At 44.5% G+C, this 19,265-nt stretch overlaps 1 protein-coding gene across 11 annotated transcripts in view; it reads right to left on the minus strand.

The window, feature by feature from the left end:
* Positions 1 to 19,265, minus strand: part of LOC133118954 (NACHT, LRR and PYD domains-containing protein 12-like) — a 687,468-nt gene that overhangs the window by 573,920 nt on the left and 94,283 nt on the right. For 10 of the 11 annotated variants that reach the window (XM_061229279.1, XM_061229272.1, XM_061229296.1 and 7 more), the window contains exons 1-2: positions 5,544 to 5,713; positions 893 to 1,038 (exon numbers count right to left, since the gene is read on the minus strand). The exons of the other annotated variant lie outside the window; for it this stretch is intronic. In XM_061229279.1, the coding sequence (XP_061085263.1) occupies positions 893 to 951 (59 nt within the window). In that variant the 5' untranslated portion in view covers positions 952 to 1,038; positions 5,544 to 5,713. Of the gene's footprint in view, positions 1 to 892; positions 1,039 to 5,543; positions 5,714 to 19,265 lie in introns of those variants that run through there. 11 annotated transcript variants of the gene reach the window in all.

Here is a 19,265-nt window from a genome sequence, read left to right on the forward strand (position 1 = left end):
CGGAGCTGGGGAAGGCTAAAGCCTGGCAAGACACAGCAGTTGTAAACTCTGTCTGAAGTTCCATGCACTCTGTAACAGGTAAAGCCGAAATGGCAAAACATTAAACAGGAGGCACAAAATACAAATGAAGCACAGATGAGATGTTCTATTTCATTTTCATATTTTTTGCATTCACTGGCTCCGTTTCCATGTGAGCAAAATGTGTTAGCTTCGCATAAAGACTTGAAACCTATAGGTGTCAGTAGCCTACCTCCTTCAAAGTGAAGAAATTCACCTTCCAGCAACCCTGAAGCTGTCTTATTTACACAAGTTATCATGTATATTTGAAATACATGTGCAGGAAAAAATATTTTTAAAGAGATGTTGTTTTCGGAAAAGTTCTACCTTTTAAAACTACCTTCAGAAGGTGCACATCACTGTGTTCAACCAGCGGAAGATGTATTTCTTAACTTTGAAAGAGGTAATGAGGTAAAGGAGGCAATTTGAAGGAGGCTACTGACATCTATAGGCTTCAAGTTTTTATGCTAAGCTAACAAAATATGCTAACATGGAAACTGAGCCAGTGAATGAGTGAAAATGAAAATGAAATCAAACACCTCGTCTAAGTCCGGAAAAGGGTATATTTCACAAAATATTGGTGTTTTCCTTTAAGAATTTTATCAATTTAAACCTGATTAATTACCTTGGATCACCTGTGAACTCTCCTCTGAAGTTGAGTGGACGATCCATTGAATGATCACTCTTCATAGACAGACAGCTGGGTACAGGTGACCCTGCTCTTTCTACCTGGACCCTGTGAACAAAACATGGAGACAGAGCTTCCAGTTAAACTCACCCTCTGACTGCAGCTATAACTCACAGCACATTAAATATCTGAGTCGTGCATTTATACCTCTTTCTGTCAGTGCTGAGGGTTCCACCTTTGCTCTCTGGCTCCTCTGAGAGACTCATTTTAGAAACAGCGCCCCCTATCTCAGGAGACTGGAACACGTCAGACCAGACTAGACCACATGTGGGTTCTGACCCAAATCAGCCAACCTGTAAACACACAAAATGAGAACACACAGAACACACATATAGACACACTAATACAAACAGACAAGCACATACACAATATAGAACAGTGTTGACAGGAAGCAATCTGGAATTTAAATGGTCCATAAACCTATACTCCACATCCATCCATCCATGATCTAATACACTCACTTCTGGTCAGGATCATGGGGGGGCTGGAGCCTATCCCAGCATGCACTGGGTGAGAGGCAGGAAAACCCCCTGGACAGGTTGCAAATCCATCACAGAGCAACATACTATACAGTCACCTCAGTAATGTGGGACCATTGATAATGTTGAAGAAGTGTTTCTTTATAATAAAAAGAATGCCAGTGCTCAGCTATACATTGACTGTCTGACATGCAGAATGTATTTTATTAATGACTCAACCAAAATTACACTTTTCTCAGATCATACATTTATTGAGTGAAATTAGGCATCACAATTATTGCCCCCCTGTATTCAGGATGTGAGACACCCTCCCCTTGCAAGGATAACGGGGTCTTTTTCTGTAATGTCTTATAAGACTGGAGAACACATGGGGAGTGATCTTAGACCCTTCCTCCATCTACAATCTTTCCAGATCTTTGATAATTTGATGTGTGCTTCAGGGCTGCCCTGTTTAAAACCACAGATTTAGATAAGTTACTTCTTCCAATTAATCCTTCTATTGCTGCAGAATAAGTTGGTGAGTACTGCAGGGTGTAGCAAGGGTTCACCCTGCAGGGTTTTATTATTGGCAGTGATGTAAACTCCATGTTCGGTTGTTCATGTTCCTTCCCTGTTTGTCTCTCTCGCTCACGCAATTCTTCCTCTGTACATTAAGAATAAAAACTGTAAGGTTATATTTATTTGTCAGAATCGAAAACCTTGTCCTCTAACTCGGCGAAGTAGGAGCTGTCCGTCATATAGCTCAGGCTAGCTCACAAAGTAAATGCATAGACTATGCAAATAAACTCAAGAAAACTCAAGTAATATCCAAAAAGTTAAAACATGGGGTAGCTAAAAACATTGAAAACTTATTACGAAAAGATTGTTTATTAAATCCCAGGATTCAATAACCCTTAAGACCATATAAAATATAATTTCAGGTACTTTTATCTTATATTTATAAGCTCCTCCTCTTTCCTTCTCATCTCCTTCTTCGTCATTCTCACTCTGTTGATTTTCTCCTCCTCGTCATCATTTTCCCTCACAAACGAAGCAACCGTTTAGAGAACATCTGAAACTGAACTGCACTTTGGCACATTATGCTAGCGATAATACCCTATGAACAAATCAGTTATGGGGAAATAATTACCCGACAGAGTGATGCTACGTTGACCATCCTGAAGGGCAATTATTGCCCCATGACTGACTCGTTCATAGGGTATCATCCCGTTTATACTACGGACCACTTGCCAAAGTAATGTAGTTATGGACAATTTATTTTTTAGTTTAGGAACAAATGTATTCATTGAAACTTAATAGGAATGTCAGAAAAAATAGTATTTGTTGCTAAGGCAGCCTAAAATCGCCTGCTGCAACTAAAAGCCTTCTGCATCATCGCTGAAGAAAAGTTCACTCGGTCACCATCGCCGAAAATAAATAAAACGTTAGGCTATTAACCAATGTTAGCTCACAAAATAATAGTAAGCAATTTATCGAAATTTGACGTTTTATTCCAGACTTAAGTGCCATGCAACTGAACAGAGCCCTTCCCATTTTGAACGGAAGCAGAGAAAGACCTCAATATGTGGTTGAGTTGTACAGCACAGCAGGCACGTGCACAGATAGGGTCCACGGGGGGCTTGAGCCCCTGCCATTTTGCCCTGGGAGTGAAAAAGTGCCATTTTTTTAGCTGGTGTTAATTGTATATCAGTTTATTTATTTGTTATTTATTTCAATTCTATTAAATATGAAGAGGGAAATGTATAGTAGTATCCACAAAAAAAGACACCACATCAGTTTAAAAAGTACTCCACTCTGCGCCCCTGCCCCCAAAACGTCTGCACAGCCCTGCAGCACAGCTGTCAATCAGCTGCCATGTCTCGCTCTGGCAGCCAGTCTCCACATACTCAATTATTACGGACTTCACGCTATATGAAGTTTACGGAGAATATCAGTGCACTGAATATATTTTAGCTTCTCTACATCCCTGCTAAGTCTTCTCCCACAATCGGCCTGTAGGTGGATTAAGTATCTCAGAAACTGCTGGTCTCATGAGATTTTTTGCAGAGAATAGTGCGAAAAATCATTATAAAATCATCCGTTATAATGGCACAGCCTGCCAAGAACAGGACATTTTCCCCAGAGTTGTACATAAAGTCATAAAATAGGGGAGATGTGTCATCATCTTCACAGCTGGGTGACAATTCATTCATACCAAATGTGTCATGCATTCAGATAATCTCACATTAACTAATTAGAATAGATCACTTGTTAAAATCTAATTAGCTAAGGTTGCCAAGCCAGCTAAATATAGGACTGACTGCTCATTGGTCAAGAAGGAAACTAGCTAGCTAGCATTAAGACAATAGCAGCTGACTTGACTAGTCCATTAGTTTTCCTTCTGCATGCATACATAATGTATTCCCCCAACATGACCACGTTTGCGTAAGAAGTGCATTGCAGCGATTATTTCGCTAACCGTATTGAAGCGGGGTTCAGTGCGATGTGTATACAATGAGAATCTGGCAAAGCAGGGATTGACAAATCCTTCCACTACCACCACCAATGCTTGTTGATTGACATGTTTGTTTGGATCGACAATGGCCTCATAACATCAACATGTCACATCCTCGCGTTTAAAGCAACGCTAACTTACATTCTATTGGGAAATTGCACGTTTATGATAGTAAAGTAAATCTTGGCCTGAACGTCATTGGAAAAAACATTTTGTGACCTGCTGTCAACATCCTGACATTGTAAAAATGCTGCAGTCAAAGTGTTCCATCTTTATATGTATATAAATGACTATTTTGAAGTAGAAAGCAATAGTATGTTACCAGGGGGAATAGTGCACACTTAGCAAATGGCAAATAGCCACATACAGTGCGCACACAATGTGAGGTGGAATTACCACTCCACAATAAGGGACAATTTAGTGACCCACAATTGGAGCAATGCCTAAGAGAGGTAACAAAAGTAGGCATCACTGCAACTCAGCAAAGGGGCAACACAACAGCACAAATGAAAAGGGGTATAACCGGGTTAATACCACTACAGTCCCTGCAGCCCACCCTAGTCCCTCCAACAAGCCTCAGGCCTACACCTCACCTACAGGGACAGACACAGCTGAGATAATACACTTTCCAGTCCAACAGACAAAAAAGAGGGAAAACACAAAACGTGCCACCCTTACAGCCACTGGAGGGCATGCCCAACCAACAACCAACAACCCCCAACCCCCAACCAACAACCAACAACCAACAACCAACAACCAACAACCACTGTCAAAGGCTCAGCATGGAGTGAGAAATCAGGGAGAAGCCACTTATCAAGGTTCTCTCAGAACACCCAGGAAAATTGGTGACTCATCAACTCATTATCTAATCAGCCATTAGACCATTCCAGGGGAAGGAGGGATAGCAGCACTGCCCCCTGCTGGACGACAGCAACAACCTCAGCTGAGGAAGACCAGGCATGACGTCACAGCTGTCATTCATGCACATCAATAAATGTGCTGCAGCTATAATGTCAGATGGCATAAAAGGCTAATTATGCAATTAAGGCCAGAAGTTGGTATGCAATCCATAAATGGATACTGCCCTTTTTGCCCACCTCTGCCTTATAGGCGCCCATGCTACCTACAATTTGATACTGTTATCACTGTCAGCACGTTTCATATAAAACTAAGATAAAACATTTGACAAAACGAACTTTACTTTGGATGTTTCAAGTTTTTCAACAACACATTGGCCCGTAAACACTTCGTTTAGACTCATTTAGGTTACCTCACATTTAACAAATGTACACAGTGCTTGCAGTCCGTGTTCCACGGCATTTTCGTGTACCGAGAACCTGGCAAAATAAACCCTCGTGAGTTTTGGTCAAGAACCACCAAATGCGTCTGCATTCTTTATTCGCCTACTCAACAAGTTTATGAATGAATTTGATTGGAGAAGAAAACACATTTTCCGCAAAACGACGGCCTTAATTGCTCATTAAATAGGCTATGGACGTTGTTTAATAAACATCGACACATCAATTCAGTTACGAACTGAATTCACCGTCACTTTATGTATACCAAGTCAGAATATTTTCCTGAGCCATTAGACCAAAATATAGACGATTGAATTTAAGATGGATTAAGGTCTGATTGTATTGCAAGATGTCTGTTCGATAGGCTACTGTTTGAAAAAAATGTTCGGCCTGTTTTGCTGTTACAGTGGCAGCCGGAGTCACGTCACTGTCAAAATGTAGCCTCGCCTGTCCTAATTAAAATATCAAAATACTTTAATACAATAAATGGGACATTTGAAAATGCCATATTACACCGAAATACTTACTCGGTTCTTTTATTCAATTTCATTCCTTCTTTGACTCCGTCTTCTTTCTCATCTTCTTTCTCAAAATGGTGTTTGAAATACTTCACAATGACAGACAAAAGGAGTACAGTAAACGCAATCTGACAGCCTCCTGCTTTTTCTCTTACGACTTCCTCATATCATCACGAAAGCAGACACACCTAACTATATTCCTGCTCTGAACATGGGCTCTTGTTGTTTCATTTGCATGTACCGGATAAACAGGTACGGGCGGAGTTGTTGCAAGCATCTTATGTACTGTACAATTGTATGCATAAATGCTATGTGTTTATGCTTTTGAATTGCAGAGGTGAAGCAGATGTTTAAATTATTACTTTTTTGGTTTAAACCTCTTCCACCAACACCACAGTTTTCTCCATTGTGTTTGTTTTGTTTTGTTTTTTTGTATCCTTTTCTCAGCCGAACGTTATCTAACAATGTTGTATCAACAGAACACAGATTTCCCGAAAGATTGGTTCTGCCTCTTGGCAATTTTAATGATTGATGACCTCATTGTAATCCGTTCATTTCAGGCACCAGTGCTCTCGCAAAAACCCACTTAAGAATTACTTTTGAAAATATTACTTATCTAAGAGAAAATTTGAGTGAGTTGATAAATATTTTTTACTGACTACTACTACTAAGCGGAGAGTGGTTGCATTCTTAAGTAAGCTCTTAAGAGCTTTTTTTAAGTGTAATGTTTAAGAATGTGACGGGTAGCTAGATCACGGCGAAACCTGAGTGTATAATGCAGATTACACCACCTAAGGTCTTGCACTTTAAGATTTTAACCCAGCCCCTCAATAATCAGGTAAGCAGGGGTTTCCCTCTCTACGGGCACCTGGTGGAATGACTTGCCTACCACTGTCAGGACAGCAGAATCCCTCCCCCTATTTCGACGCAGACTCAAAACACACCTCTTCAAACTCTACCTTAGTCCCCCCTCCTGATTTACCCCGCCCCCCCCTTCTGATACCCCTATCCCTGTCTAACCCCCCCCCCCCCCCCCCAAAAAAAAAAAAAAAAAAAAAAAAAAAAAAATTGCACTTATGATGACGACTATATGTTTAGAACAGCAGTCCAGGTGTATTTTTCTAGTTCTGGATGTGATGCTTTGACTTGTGGTAGAACCTATGCACTTGTAAGTTGCTTTGGATTAAAAGCGTCTGCCAAATGACTAAAATGTAAATGTAAATGTAAATGTTTCCAAACTTTTCGCTCAGGTACGGTTAGATAGACGCCAATTCAGCCAGGTACAAAAGACTAAGTTCTTATTGATCTGTACTTGGGGAACATTAAACTATCTATTTGAAACAAAGACGTACCTGCATTTATTTTTCTCCTGACAATCGTGAAGAGGAACAGGCAGGGGGGTTTGGGGTGTAGTGGGGGGGTGAGGGTGAAGTCAGGGGGGTTTGGGGTGCAGTGGGCGGGTGAGTGTGTAGTCAGGGGGGTTTGGGGTGTAGTGGGGGTGAGTACAGGCAGGGAGGTTTGGGGTGTAGTGGGGGTGAGTACAGGCAGGGGGGTTTGGGGTGTAGTGGGGGGGTGAGTACAGGCAGGGGGGTTTGGGGTGGAGTGGGGGAGGGGGTGTTGCTCTGGTCCAAGGTCTCTGAACTGAAGTTGGAGAAAGTCACACTCCTCCTTCTTGGCATCAGAACGGGCGTAGAACAAGTTCAGCTGGTCTGGCAAGGCCTTGTCACTGTCAACAACACGCCTGATCTCGCATTGTATTAAGTGATTGCCTCCAAACCCTGCCAAAGGTGACAAGACTCATTCTCTTTCTCTTTCAGTCACTTTCAGTCAGGTCATCGCCAGAATTAATAGATAAAAATTGAATTGATTACAAACAGCCGCAGTTGATTTGTTAAATGTGTACTCAATGGATAATCAACTGAATTTCCAATTTGATAAATAAAAAAGAAATGATTATTCTTAATGCATTGCTTTGTTCATTGTCTCTGTAACAGCCCAAACAGATTATGGTTTAAGCAAGGAAGCTCCAATCAGACCAGGGGTTTCGTTTATAAAACTCCACACTAAATGTTAGCGTACATACAAATGAAGAAATGTACGTACCACAAAAAATATTCTGATTTATAAAACCTTGCCTACGCCTGGCAGTACGTAATTTCATTTTATAAATCCCAAAACAACTTTGAATTATCTGTAGGAGCCCAACACACTGCCTAGTTCACTCCCACAATTACCCATAAATGGTTAAAGAAACACCCTTAATTTATATTGATAAGCATAGAAATGTCCTTGATAATATGTCTGTGAAGGGCAATGTCAGAGCGCAGAGCTAAGAAGAGAAACTTCTTTGCGACACTTTTAGGGGAGATGTTTTCTTTGGTAGCCATAGCGCTGGCATCACAAACAAAATGAAGTGGCAGCATGTTGTAGCTGCTGTCAATGCTGCCAGCTCAGAGAGCCCAATCATGGCGGAGGTGCAGGAGAAGTGGTCCCACCTCAAAGTTAACGCCAAAAAGCGCATTGCTCTGCGTAGACAGAGCGTGAGTGCCACTGCGGCACCAGACCTCTCTCCCTTGGATGAGCGCATGGCAGCAGTTGTCAGGGAAGCCTCAGTTGTCGGTGTGGTAACTGAGACAGAGGGAGACACAGACATGGCTGGAGATGAGACTGCAGGTGAACCAGGTAAACAACCCAAGGTTTTGTGTGTAGTGCACCAAACCTAAACATCTGTTTCCACACTAAAACGCAGTGAAGACTTTGTTGAAAAGTGACGTGTTGTTTAACACGTGCGTATTGGTTCACTCTCAGATCGTGCGCATCACTCAGTGGCTGTGATTGGAGGTGAGGAGGTGGCAGAAGATGAAAGTGTGCCGGGTCCCAGCAACTCCAATGCGCCCCGTCCCTTCAGCCAGCCCCGTGTGCCACGTGCCGTCACCAGTGACCACGCCCTGACTGATGCTGCTACAGACACAAACCCGTACAATTACACCACTGTGTACAGACACAAACCCGTACAATTACACCACTGTGTACAGACACAAACCCGTACAATTACACCACTGTGTACAGACACAAACCCGTACAATTACACCACTGTGTACAGACACAAACCCGAACAATTACACCACTGTGTACAGACACAAACCCGTACAATTACACCACTGTGTACAGACACAAACCCGCACAATTACACCACTGTGTACAGACACAAACCGGTACAATTACACCACTGTGTACAGACACAAACCCGTACAATTACACCACTGTATACAGACACAAACCCGTACAATTACACCACTGTGGAGCTGAGATAAATAAGAACAGTATTGTGCTGCTACAGACACAAACCCATGCAATTACACCACTGTGGAGCTGAGAGAAATAAGAACAGTACTGTCTGAAATTAGTGGGCGGCACAGATGGTGCAGTGGGTAGCACTGCCGCCTCACAGCAAGGAGGTCCTGGGTAAGAATCCTGGTCGGCCGGGGCCTCTCTGTGTGGAGTTTGCATGTTCTCCCCGTGTTCGCGTGGGTTTCCTCCGGGTACTCCGGTTGCCTCCCACAGTCCAAAGAGGAGGATGAAGAGGCACATTACAATCTTCGCAGGGCGATTAAATCAGCCAAGAGGGAGTACACAGAGAAGACTGAGAAGCAGCTCGGTGGGAATGACACACGCAGCATATGGCAAGGCTTCCAGACCATATCGCATTTTAAGGCTAGACCAAGCTGTGGAGCTAATGTCTCAGCCTCCCTGCCAGACCAGCTGAATTATTTCTATGCCCGGTTCCAGTCCACCAACACCAACCCTCCAGATGGAACCCACATCACAGCCCCCACCAACACTATCATGCCCAGTGATCTGACCATCACTGAGGACCAAGTGCGCTGGATGTTCAGTCGGGTCAACCCCCGAAAAACAGCCGGTCCGGATGGGATCCCTGGCCGGGTGATAAGAACATGTGCAGCACAGCTGGCGGGCGTGTTCACGCATATATTCAACCTCTCTCTCTCTCTCTCTCTGTGTTTCTCTGCTGTTTTAAGTCCTCCACGATTGTGTCTGTCCTGAAGAAACACAAGGTGACATGCCTAAACGACTGCCGCCCTGTTGCCCTCACCCCCATTGTGAGTAAGTGCTTTGAGAGGCATGTAAAAAACAAAATGTGCGCCGTAATACCTCCCACACTGGACCATCAGCAGTTTGCTTATCGTGGAAATAGATCTACAGATGATGCCATATCCACAGTACTCCATAGCACCCTCACCCATCTGGAAAATAAGAACTCATATGCCAGATTGCTGACTGCAGTTCAGCATTCAACACAATAATCCCCTCCAAACTGGTCATTAAACTCAACAACCTGGGTTTCTCCCCTGAGCTGTGCGATCTCATCCTGGACTTCCTGACTGAGCGGGGCAGGCAGTGAGGCTGGGCTCCATCACCTCTGCTCCTCTGACTCTGAACACAGGAGCTCCTCAGGGCTGTGTCCTGAGCCCCCTCCTCTACTCCCTGTACACACATGATTGTGTGGCCACACATCACTCAAACCTGGTGCTCAAGTTCGCCCGTGATGCTACCGTGGTGGGCTTGATCACCGATGGGGACGAGACGGCCTACAGGAGGGAGGTCGACCACCTGGAACAGTGGAGCAAGGAAAACAACCTCCCGCCCAATGTGGCCAAAACCAAAGAGCTGCTGGTGGACTTCAGGAGGGGGAGGAAGACGGAGTCGGCCCCCATCAGAATGTGAGGTGCTGCTGTGGAGAGAGGGGGCCAGTTCAGGGTCCTTGGCATCAACATCACAGAGGAGCTAAAATGGGACACTCATGCGGATCAGGGGGTGAAGAAGGCCCAGCAGCGCCTCTTCCACCTGAGAAGGCTCAACAAGTCTGTCCTGGGGCCCAGCATCCTGCCTGCTTTCTACAGGGGAACAAGCCAAAGTGTTTTAACTGGCTGTGTCACAGCATGGCACGGGAACTGCACTGCTCACAGCCGCAGAGCAACACAAAGAGTCGCAGAGACAGCTCAGAAGATCAGAGGCTGTGAGCTCCCCTGCATACAGGACATTTATAACAGCTCAGAAGATCAGAGGCTGTGAGCTCCCCTGCACACAGGACATTTATAACAGCTCAGAAGATCAGAGGCTGTGAGCTCCCCTGCATACAGGACATTTATAACAGCTCAGAAGATCAGAGGCTGTGAGCTCCCCTGCATACAGGACATTTATAACAGCTCAGAAGATCAGAGGCTGTGAGCTCCCCTGCACACAGGACATTTATAACAGCTCAGAAGATCAGAGGCTGTGAGCTCCCCTGCATACAGGACATTTATAACAGCTCAGAAGATCAGAGGCTGTGAGCTCCCCTGCATACAGGACATTTATAACAGCTCAGAAGATCAGAGGCTGTGAGCTCTCCTGCACACAGGACATTTATAACAGCTCAGAAGATCAGAGGCTGTGAGCTCCCCTGCACACAGGACATTTATAACAGCTCAGAAGATCAGAGGCTGTGAGCTCCCCTGCATACAGGACATTTATAACAGCTCAGAAGATCAGAGGCTGTGAGCTCCCCTGCATACAGGACATTTATAACAGCTCAGAAGATCAGAGGCTGTGAGCTCCCCTGCATACAGGACATTTATAACAGCTCAGAAGATCAGAGGCTGTGAGCTCCCCTGCATACAGGACATTTATAACAGCTCAGAAGATCAGAGGCTGTGAGCTCCCCTGCATACAGGACATTTATAACAGCTCAGAAGATCAGAGGCTGTGAGCTCCCCTGCATACAGGACATTTATAACATCAAGGCCTGATAAATGGTGAAAGACCCCAGCCACCCCAACACCAGCCTGTTCCAGCTGCAGCCTCAGGGAGGCACAGCCTCAGAGCCCGGTCCAGCAGACTGAAGGACTCCTTCTGCCACCAGCCATCAGGCTCATGGACACGGAGGAATCATTCTGATTTTAATCACTAGTATTTTAAGTGTTTTAAGTATTTTTACATTGATTTAATGCTGCTCTACTGTTGTTTTTTAGCAGGCTACATATTTATTATATTCAGCACTTGGTTCTCTTCAGCATCATTATCATGTCAGTTTTATTGTGTTTTTATTGTGTATTGTATTGTTTTATTGAATATTGTATTGTTCTGCTGGAGGTCGAGGGGGGCGAAACTTAAGATTTTTGCTCTATTTGTATATGTGAATATGATGAAGATGCAACAATAAAGCTGAATCTGATCTGACTGCAATATGAGTGCAGTCGACTGCATCCATTACATTTGGGAAAGCGGACGTGGCTGTAAATTGGGCTTCGATGTTGGCCTGTTCCCCCGCACTGTAGGGGAACCGCAGGCATGGCCGGGTCATTCCCACTCGGATGGCATCACGAGGCTCAGTGAGGGTTGTGAAATCCCCGACCTGTCCCCCAATTCCCTCTGGAACGTGCCGGTTGACAGAAACCCTAGAGTGGTCAAAATCTGTGAGTGGACTGGCATTGGCCGGTTTCTGGAGGTTGGTCACTCTAATGTTGGGCCCAGTTCAGCACACAATTCAAAGAGAATTGCTCTTGGGAATGGAAATGGGCTCATAAGCCAGTCATCATCATGGGCCTGAAAATCCGTGTGGTCCCTGAACACCCTCTCCATCCGAAGCCTGCCATTGGCAAAGCCCTCCAGCAGTGCTAAAGCAGCCATTGCTGAACACCCTCTCCATCCGAAGCCTGCCATTGGCAAAGCCCTCCAACAGTGCTAAAGCAGCCATTGCTGAACACCCTCTCCATCTGAAGCCTGCCATTGGCAAAGCCCTCCAACAGTGCTAAAGCAGCCATTGCGCATCATTGTGCACAGGCATCACCCAGCCCTTTTATAACCCTTTTATAAATAGTGGAATTGCTTTGAATCAATCAGTGTGGACTAATTAATGCCCCCAATTAATTGAAAAAAGATGGTAATGTGCTTTATTGGTAAAAAAACAATTACTAAGGAATGGATTTTCCGCTGACTAGCAGGCCAAATAACTGAGTAAAATTCTCATTTGAACACATTTTCTTTATTTCACTACTTTGCCTGCAGAGCCGCTATTTCCCTCTGCCTCCAAAATGCGTGTACGCATGGGTCAAGGTTTAAGCACGTGGCGCACGCACATTTTAAGCCCTTTTTTGTGCGTGCGCAACAGTTCTAAAGGAGAACTCAGTTTGAAACAGAACTTCTTGCACCATCTAGTGGCCGTTTAAAGAAACTGCAATCCATTGTTTTTCCAACAGTAATTCCCACAACTCTAATTGCAGTAGATAGGGCTGTAAACTAAAATGTTTTACAGATCATTCAGACAATGTTTGATGGGTAAAAAACAGGTTTCATGTCTGCTTTAGCTGCATAGTGAACAGCTGCCCAGTCTCTCATTGCTCTCCCTGTAGATTCAGGACCTGCAGTGATTATAGGACTTCAGACGCTGTTCTGCAGTGTACAGCTGCCCGGAGGCTTAAGCTAGTGAAGGGAAGTGTATGTCTCTGTGTTTCTGTATGTACTCCTAGCCCTGCGGCCTTGTCCCAGTCTCCACATTCCCAGTGAGCGTGGCCATGAGGGAGCAAAGCGATGGAGAGCTACAGGGAGGATGAGGTGCAGCTCAGGGCCGTCCCCAGTGCACTCCTGAGAGGACCCCAAAAGCTCTGGCACCCACCTTGGGGATGTAGCGCCCCCGTCCCAGCTATACTGTGCTGTTGTGTTGTGTGCTGAGATTCTAATTACTGATGTAACATGCGTGTGTGACCGCAGACAGAGCCTGCATGCTTGTGAGATGTGATCATATGTGGCGTGACGCTTAGAAACTACTATCAACACTGAGACAGCTCAGAGAGTCTTTGGAGAATGCTCTGCATGCTGGGTAGTGGCTATTTCCCTGGTGCATATTGTATTCTGGGTAAAATTGTACTTGTGCTTGTCACATAATCCAGTCTCATATATTGGCCAAGAAACTGACTGAGCTGCAAGTGAACAGCAACCTTATTCTGTGGAGTGTTGATTTGCTTTTAAGGAGATCCCAACAGGTCAGGGTCAGCTCAACCCTATGCTGTAATCTGCACAGTCAGAATACAGCTAATGTCAACAGCGTTTGTCACTTTTTAAGGACACTGAGACTTAACATAGAGAAAACTATAATGGAAGCATTTTATGAATCAGTTCTCCAAAACATCTCACATGTTTGTTTTGAGACATGAGAGCACAAGACCAGACCAAACCGGAGCGAGTCGTGCGACTGGCTAGTCGGGTTGTTGGCGTAGAGCAGATCTCTGTTGAGGAGCTGGATGTTAAACTCATGGACAATAAGGTCACACAGATTGCTGGTGACTGGAGCCAGCTGAGCAGGCACAGCCATAGGGACAGCGGGGGCTCCTGCAGCACAGGAGAAGGACTAAACGCTCTGCGGTCTCCTTTATCCCAGCCGGGGTCTGCCTGTGTAATGAGCTCTCACACAGAGCAACATTAGTCATAGCCCAGTAATGCTTTCTCATTTCCCAGGTATGGTGTATTATATTAGTTTGTGTTGTGTGCTGGAGCTGAATGTATGTCCTCTTTGTGTTCTGTATGTTAATGCTTTTGCTTTCATTTTGTATTGGAGTGTTGGGATAATACATTTGACTTGACGATAAAGACCCACTATGTAATTTCCACGACACATTCAGTTGTTTTTTATTGATGGCAACTAAGTACCTCAGTGGATCATGGTACTCATAGTATTTAACGTCTTGCACTGGCGTCTTGGTAACAGGCAACCAGAATAAGAATGAAATACGGGAGACGAAGATGAACACAGAACTAGTGACGGTACTTATTTTAAATATTTATTTTTCCTTTTCAAGTGATTTTTACAAGGATCTTTATCTTTATTTTTTTAGGGGAATAATTCTCTACGATTATACCATCACTTTGACTTTTTGCTCAATGTAAGCCATTAGCATTATATTATATAGTGGGCCTTTAAAGTCTCTTACAATGGAAGATTGTGTCTGGCATGTTTTCCTGTCTACCTCATGGACATTCCTATCAGTGTGTAGATCATTTGGCTGCTTTTTGGCATGTTAGCATGTCTTATGGATGCTGGTAAGTTGTTACTGTATGGCATGTTAGCATGTCTTATGGATGCTGGTAAGTTGTTACTGTATGGCATGTTAGCATGTCTTATGGATGCTGGTAAGTTGTTACTGTATGGCATGTTAGCATGTCTTATGGATGCTGGTAAGTTGTTACTGTATGGCATGTTAGCATGTCTTATGGATGCTGGTAAGTTGTTACTGTATGGCATGTTAGCATGTCTTATGGATACCTGTATGGCAGGTGTTAGAGGGAGATATGTGGTGGCAAAATGGCTCCAACAGATGGAGCCATGAAAGATTTAAAATGAGGAATTGACCTGTAAAGATGCAAACCTGGGGCTAATACCCATCAGGCTCCCTGTCTAAAGCCTGCCACTCCACACCCAGATGTGAAGTAGCTGTGGGGGAAATGCTGGGGTGGGGCTTTTATGGCCAGATTTGAACTTGACCTGTTGTGGTGGAGGAACAGGTTGTTGAACTGACCCTGCATGACCAAAGACATGGCCTGGACCTTTGTGAAGCTGGACTGGATTTAAGGACTGTGAAAGCCACTGTCAAGGTGAATGAAGAAATAAGATAGCTGTGAAAACATTAAATGTCTGTTAAATATGACATTATGATTAATGTATGCCCTCTGTCCTGTCACATCTATGCGGTTATACAGTCCATCAGTGCCTCTCCTCTGATTGGTGCTACACTGGGACCACATACTGCAAAAGAACAGTACTGTCCAATCATGTTAAATCTCTCAAAGGGATGAAGCCAATCTATAACTCAGTACATCAACTAATCTATAACTCAATACAGCAACTAATCTATGACTCAATACATCAACAAATCTATAACTCAATACAGTAACTAATCAATAACTCAATACAGCAACTAATCTATAACTCAGTACAGCAACTAATCTATAAATCAATACAGCAACTAATCTATAATTTAATAGAGTAACTTAAGAGAGTAACTAATCTATGAATCGATACAGCAACTAATCTATAACTCAATACAGCAAAACATCTATAAATCAATGCTGCAACTAATCTATAACTCAGTAGACTATCTAATCTATAAATCAATACAGCAACTAATCTATAACTCAATAGAGTATCTCAAGATTCTTTATTGTCAATGTACAGACATACAACGAAAATCAGGTGCACTCTAGAACCGAACTCATCAATAAGTATAAAAGATTTTAAAAGAAAAAGTACTTCTATTCATTCACTTCAACTCATTCTACACACCACATTTATACCATGCGCTCAGTACCAACGTATGCAGTTAAAAAGGATTAAAAGTCAATTTCTCATCAATGAGAATAAAGTGCATGCATGCAGTTAAAAAGGAATTAGTCCATATTGCACATGGTTTTCAGTTCGGAGTTCAGTATGGAAATGGCCTTGGGATAGAAACTGTTTATAAATCTGGTGGTGCGTGTTTTAATGGACCTGTAGCGTCTTCCGGAGGGCAACAGTTCAAACATGTGATGGGCGGGGTGGAATGAGTGCTTCAGGATGTTGTGTGTCTTTTTCAGGCAACGGGAGGCGAAGATGTCGTCCAGGGCAGGTAGCTGTTGGTTAATGATGTTCTGTGCAGTCTTAATGACTCTTTGTAGGGACTTCCTGTCTGCTGCAGAGCTGCTACCATACCACACCAGGATGCTGTGTGCGAGGACACTCTCAATGGAGCAGCGGCAGAATGACACCAAGAGCTTCTTTTCCAGGTTCACCTTCCTGAGCATTCTCAGGAAGTACAGCCGCTTTTGTGCCTCCTGGAAAAGCACCGTGGTGTTTGTCTTCCATGAGAGGTCCTCTGAAATGTGTGTGCCCAGAAATTTGTAGCTGGACACTCTCTCCACTTTCTCCCCGTTGATGTGCAGTGGTAAATGTACATCCTGCTTCTTCCTGAAATCCATTATTAGTTCTTTTGTTTTTTTGATGTTAAGTGTCAGATTATGTTCTGTGCACCACTCTGTCAGCCTCTGTACCTCCTCTCTGTAGGCAGACTCATCGCCTTTGGTGATCAGCCCCACCACTGTTGTGTCGTCTGCAAATTTGACCATGTCGTTGGTGTTGTGAGATGGAGCACAGTCATGGGTGTACAGGGAGTAGAGGAACGGGCTCAGCACGCAGCCCTGTGGGGCTCCTGTGCTGAGTGTCAGAGTGGAGGAGCGATGTGGCCCCATCATGACTGACTGTGGTCGGTTTGTCAGAAACTCCTTTATCCACAGGCAGGTGTTGTACTGTATGCCCAGGTCGCACATCTTGGAGAACAGTCTACTGGTTTAGATGGAATTAAATGCAGAGCTGTAGTCCACAAACAGCAGCCGTGCGTATGCCCCTTGTCGTTCCAGGTGGCGCAGTACAGTGTGGAGGGCAATAGAGATGGCATCGTCTGTTGACCTGTTGGTTCTATATGCATACTGGTGGGGGTCCAGGGTGGGTGGCAGAGCAGCCGTGATGTGTTGTAGAACCAGTCTCTCCAGGCACTTCATGATCACAGGTGTCAATGCCACAGGCCTGTAATCATTGAAGGATGTTATGGCAGCCTGCTTTGGAACTGGCACTATTGTGGATGTCTTCAGGCAGGTGGGGACAGTGCACTGTAACAGAGAAAGGTTAAAGATGTTTGTGAGTACTGTAGAATCTCTCCCCACCTTCAAGCGCAAGCTGAAGACACACCTCTTCAAGCAGCACCTCTCCCCATCCCTCCCTACCTCCCTGTGAACCTTAACTGTTGTCTCTGTGACTTGCTTTGTGTATCGGTATTTTTAGTCGGCTAGGTAAGCAGTGTTTGGATGTTTAACTTTGGTCACTTTTGCTCTGTTGTTTGTTTGTTTGTTTCTTTGTTCAAAAAAAAAAGGCCCTGGTCCTTATCTTTGTTGTACAGGTAGCAGTTGAAATTGTACTTCCCTCTAGGGTCTTTCAGCGAACTTATCCCTGGTTATGGGTATGCACTTTGTTGTACGTCGCTCTGGATAAGAGCGTCTGCCAAATGCCAATAATGTAATGTAATGAGTACTTCACCTAGCTCTGCAGCACAGTCTCTGAGGACCCGCCCTGAGATGCCATCTGGGCCAGCTGCCTTCCGTGTGTTGGTTTTGCGGAGTGTGCGTATCACATCAGCAGGCTGGATGACGAGTGCCTGGCTGTTGGTGGCTAGAGCTGGGTCGATGGTCGTCGCTGTTCTTTCCACCTCGAAGCGGCCAAAGAACTGATTGAGCTGCTCCGCCATTAAGGCACTGGTGCTGGTTAGGCTGCTGGTGTTGTCCTGCCTGGTGATGTGACGTATCCCCTGCCATGCCCTGCGGGGGTCCGAGTTGTCAAAGTGGTCCTCAATCTTCCGCTTATAGGCTGCTCTGGCGTCCTTGATACCCTTCTTCAGGTTCGCCCCGGCCGTGCTGTACTGTAGCGTGTCACCAGAACAGAAAGCAGTGTTGCGGGCCTCCAGGAGGAGTTGTACGTCCTTAGTCATCCACGGCTTGTTGTTAGAAAACACACGGATCCGTTTTGTGGTAGTCACATTGTCCATGCAGCATTTTATGTAGAATAACACAGAAGAGGTGTATGTGTCAATATTGTCATCCTCAAATATAGTCCAATCAGTGCAATTAAAACAGTCCTGTAGCTGCTCCGAAGCCCCCTCTGGCCACACTTGTATTTCTCTAGCAGTTGGTTTGACCGTGTTGATAAGTGGTCTGTATGCTGGAGTCAGGAACAAGGAGATGTGGTCAGACTGGCCCAGATGGGGGAAAGGTGATGCTTTAAAACCATGCTTGATGTTACTGTAAACATGGTCAAGTGTATTTTTACCTCTCGTGGGACACTGGACATGCTGGTAAAATTTGGGGAGGACAGACTTTAAGTTGGCTTTATTAAAATCACCTGCTATCACAAAAACTCCATCAGGATGGGCCCGCTGTTGTTTGCTAATGGCAGTTAGCAAGTAGCCCAAGGCTGTTGTGGTGTTAGCATCAGGAGCTATGTAAACAGCAGTTATTATGACGACAGTAAACTCTCGTGGCAGATAGAAGGGGCGACATCTCACTGATAAATACTCCAAGTCCCGGTGGTCTGACGAGCTCCGATGGAATGTGGTCCTGATTTAGAATACAGCTTCTAGGCGGCAAACCGATGTCAAGCAGTTCGTGCCGGCTGTATTTTACATATGCCTGTACATACATGGCCTGTAATAGAAGGAAAACGAACAGTAAACTGATCAAAAAGTATCGGTATCTAGAGCACTGAGCCGCTGCACGTAAGTGCGCCGTCATAGCAAACGTTTTTTGAGTATCTAATCTATAACTCAATAGAGTATCTAATCTATAAATCGATACAGCCCTGTTATTTCCTTGATCTGTTCAGTGAATTCTTGAGAACCTTCAGCTTCTGCCATGAACCTCAACCTCGAGTTCAGTCACTTGCAATAGCGCCACAAGGCCACCAGATGGCGGAATGCATCCACTTTGTGTTTCAAGTTTTCCAACAGGACCCACAGATCTGACAGTGGTACTTTTGGCTCTTTACAGCTCGTCGTATGGTGCATGGTTTAGTTTTTTAATCTATTTAGCATGAGGATGGAGGTGCCATCTCACAGAAATATGAAATGGTGTAAAAAGATGATAACAGTACTAAGACTG

This window comes from Conger conger, chromosome 19 (genome assembly GCF_963514075.1).
Source record: "Conger conger chromosome 19, fConCon1.1, whole genome shotgun sequence".
Classification (NCBI taxonomy): Eukaryota; Metazoa; Chordata; class Actinopteri; order Anguilliformes; family Congridae; genus Conger; species Conger conger.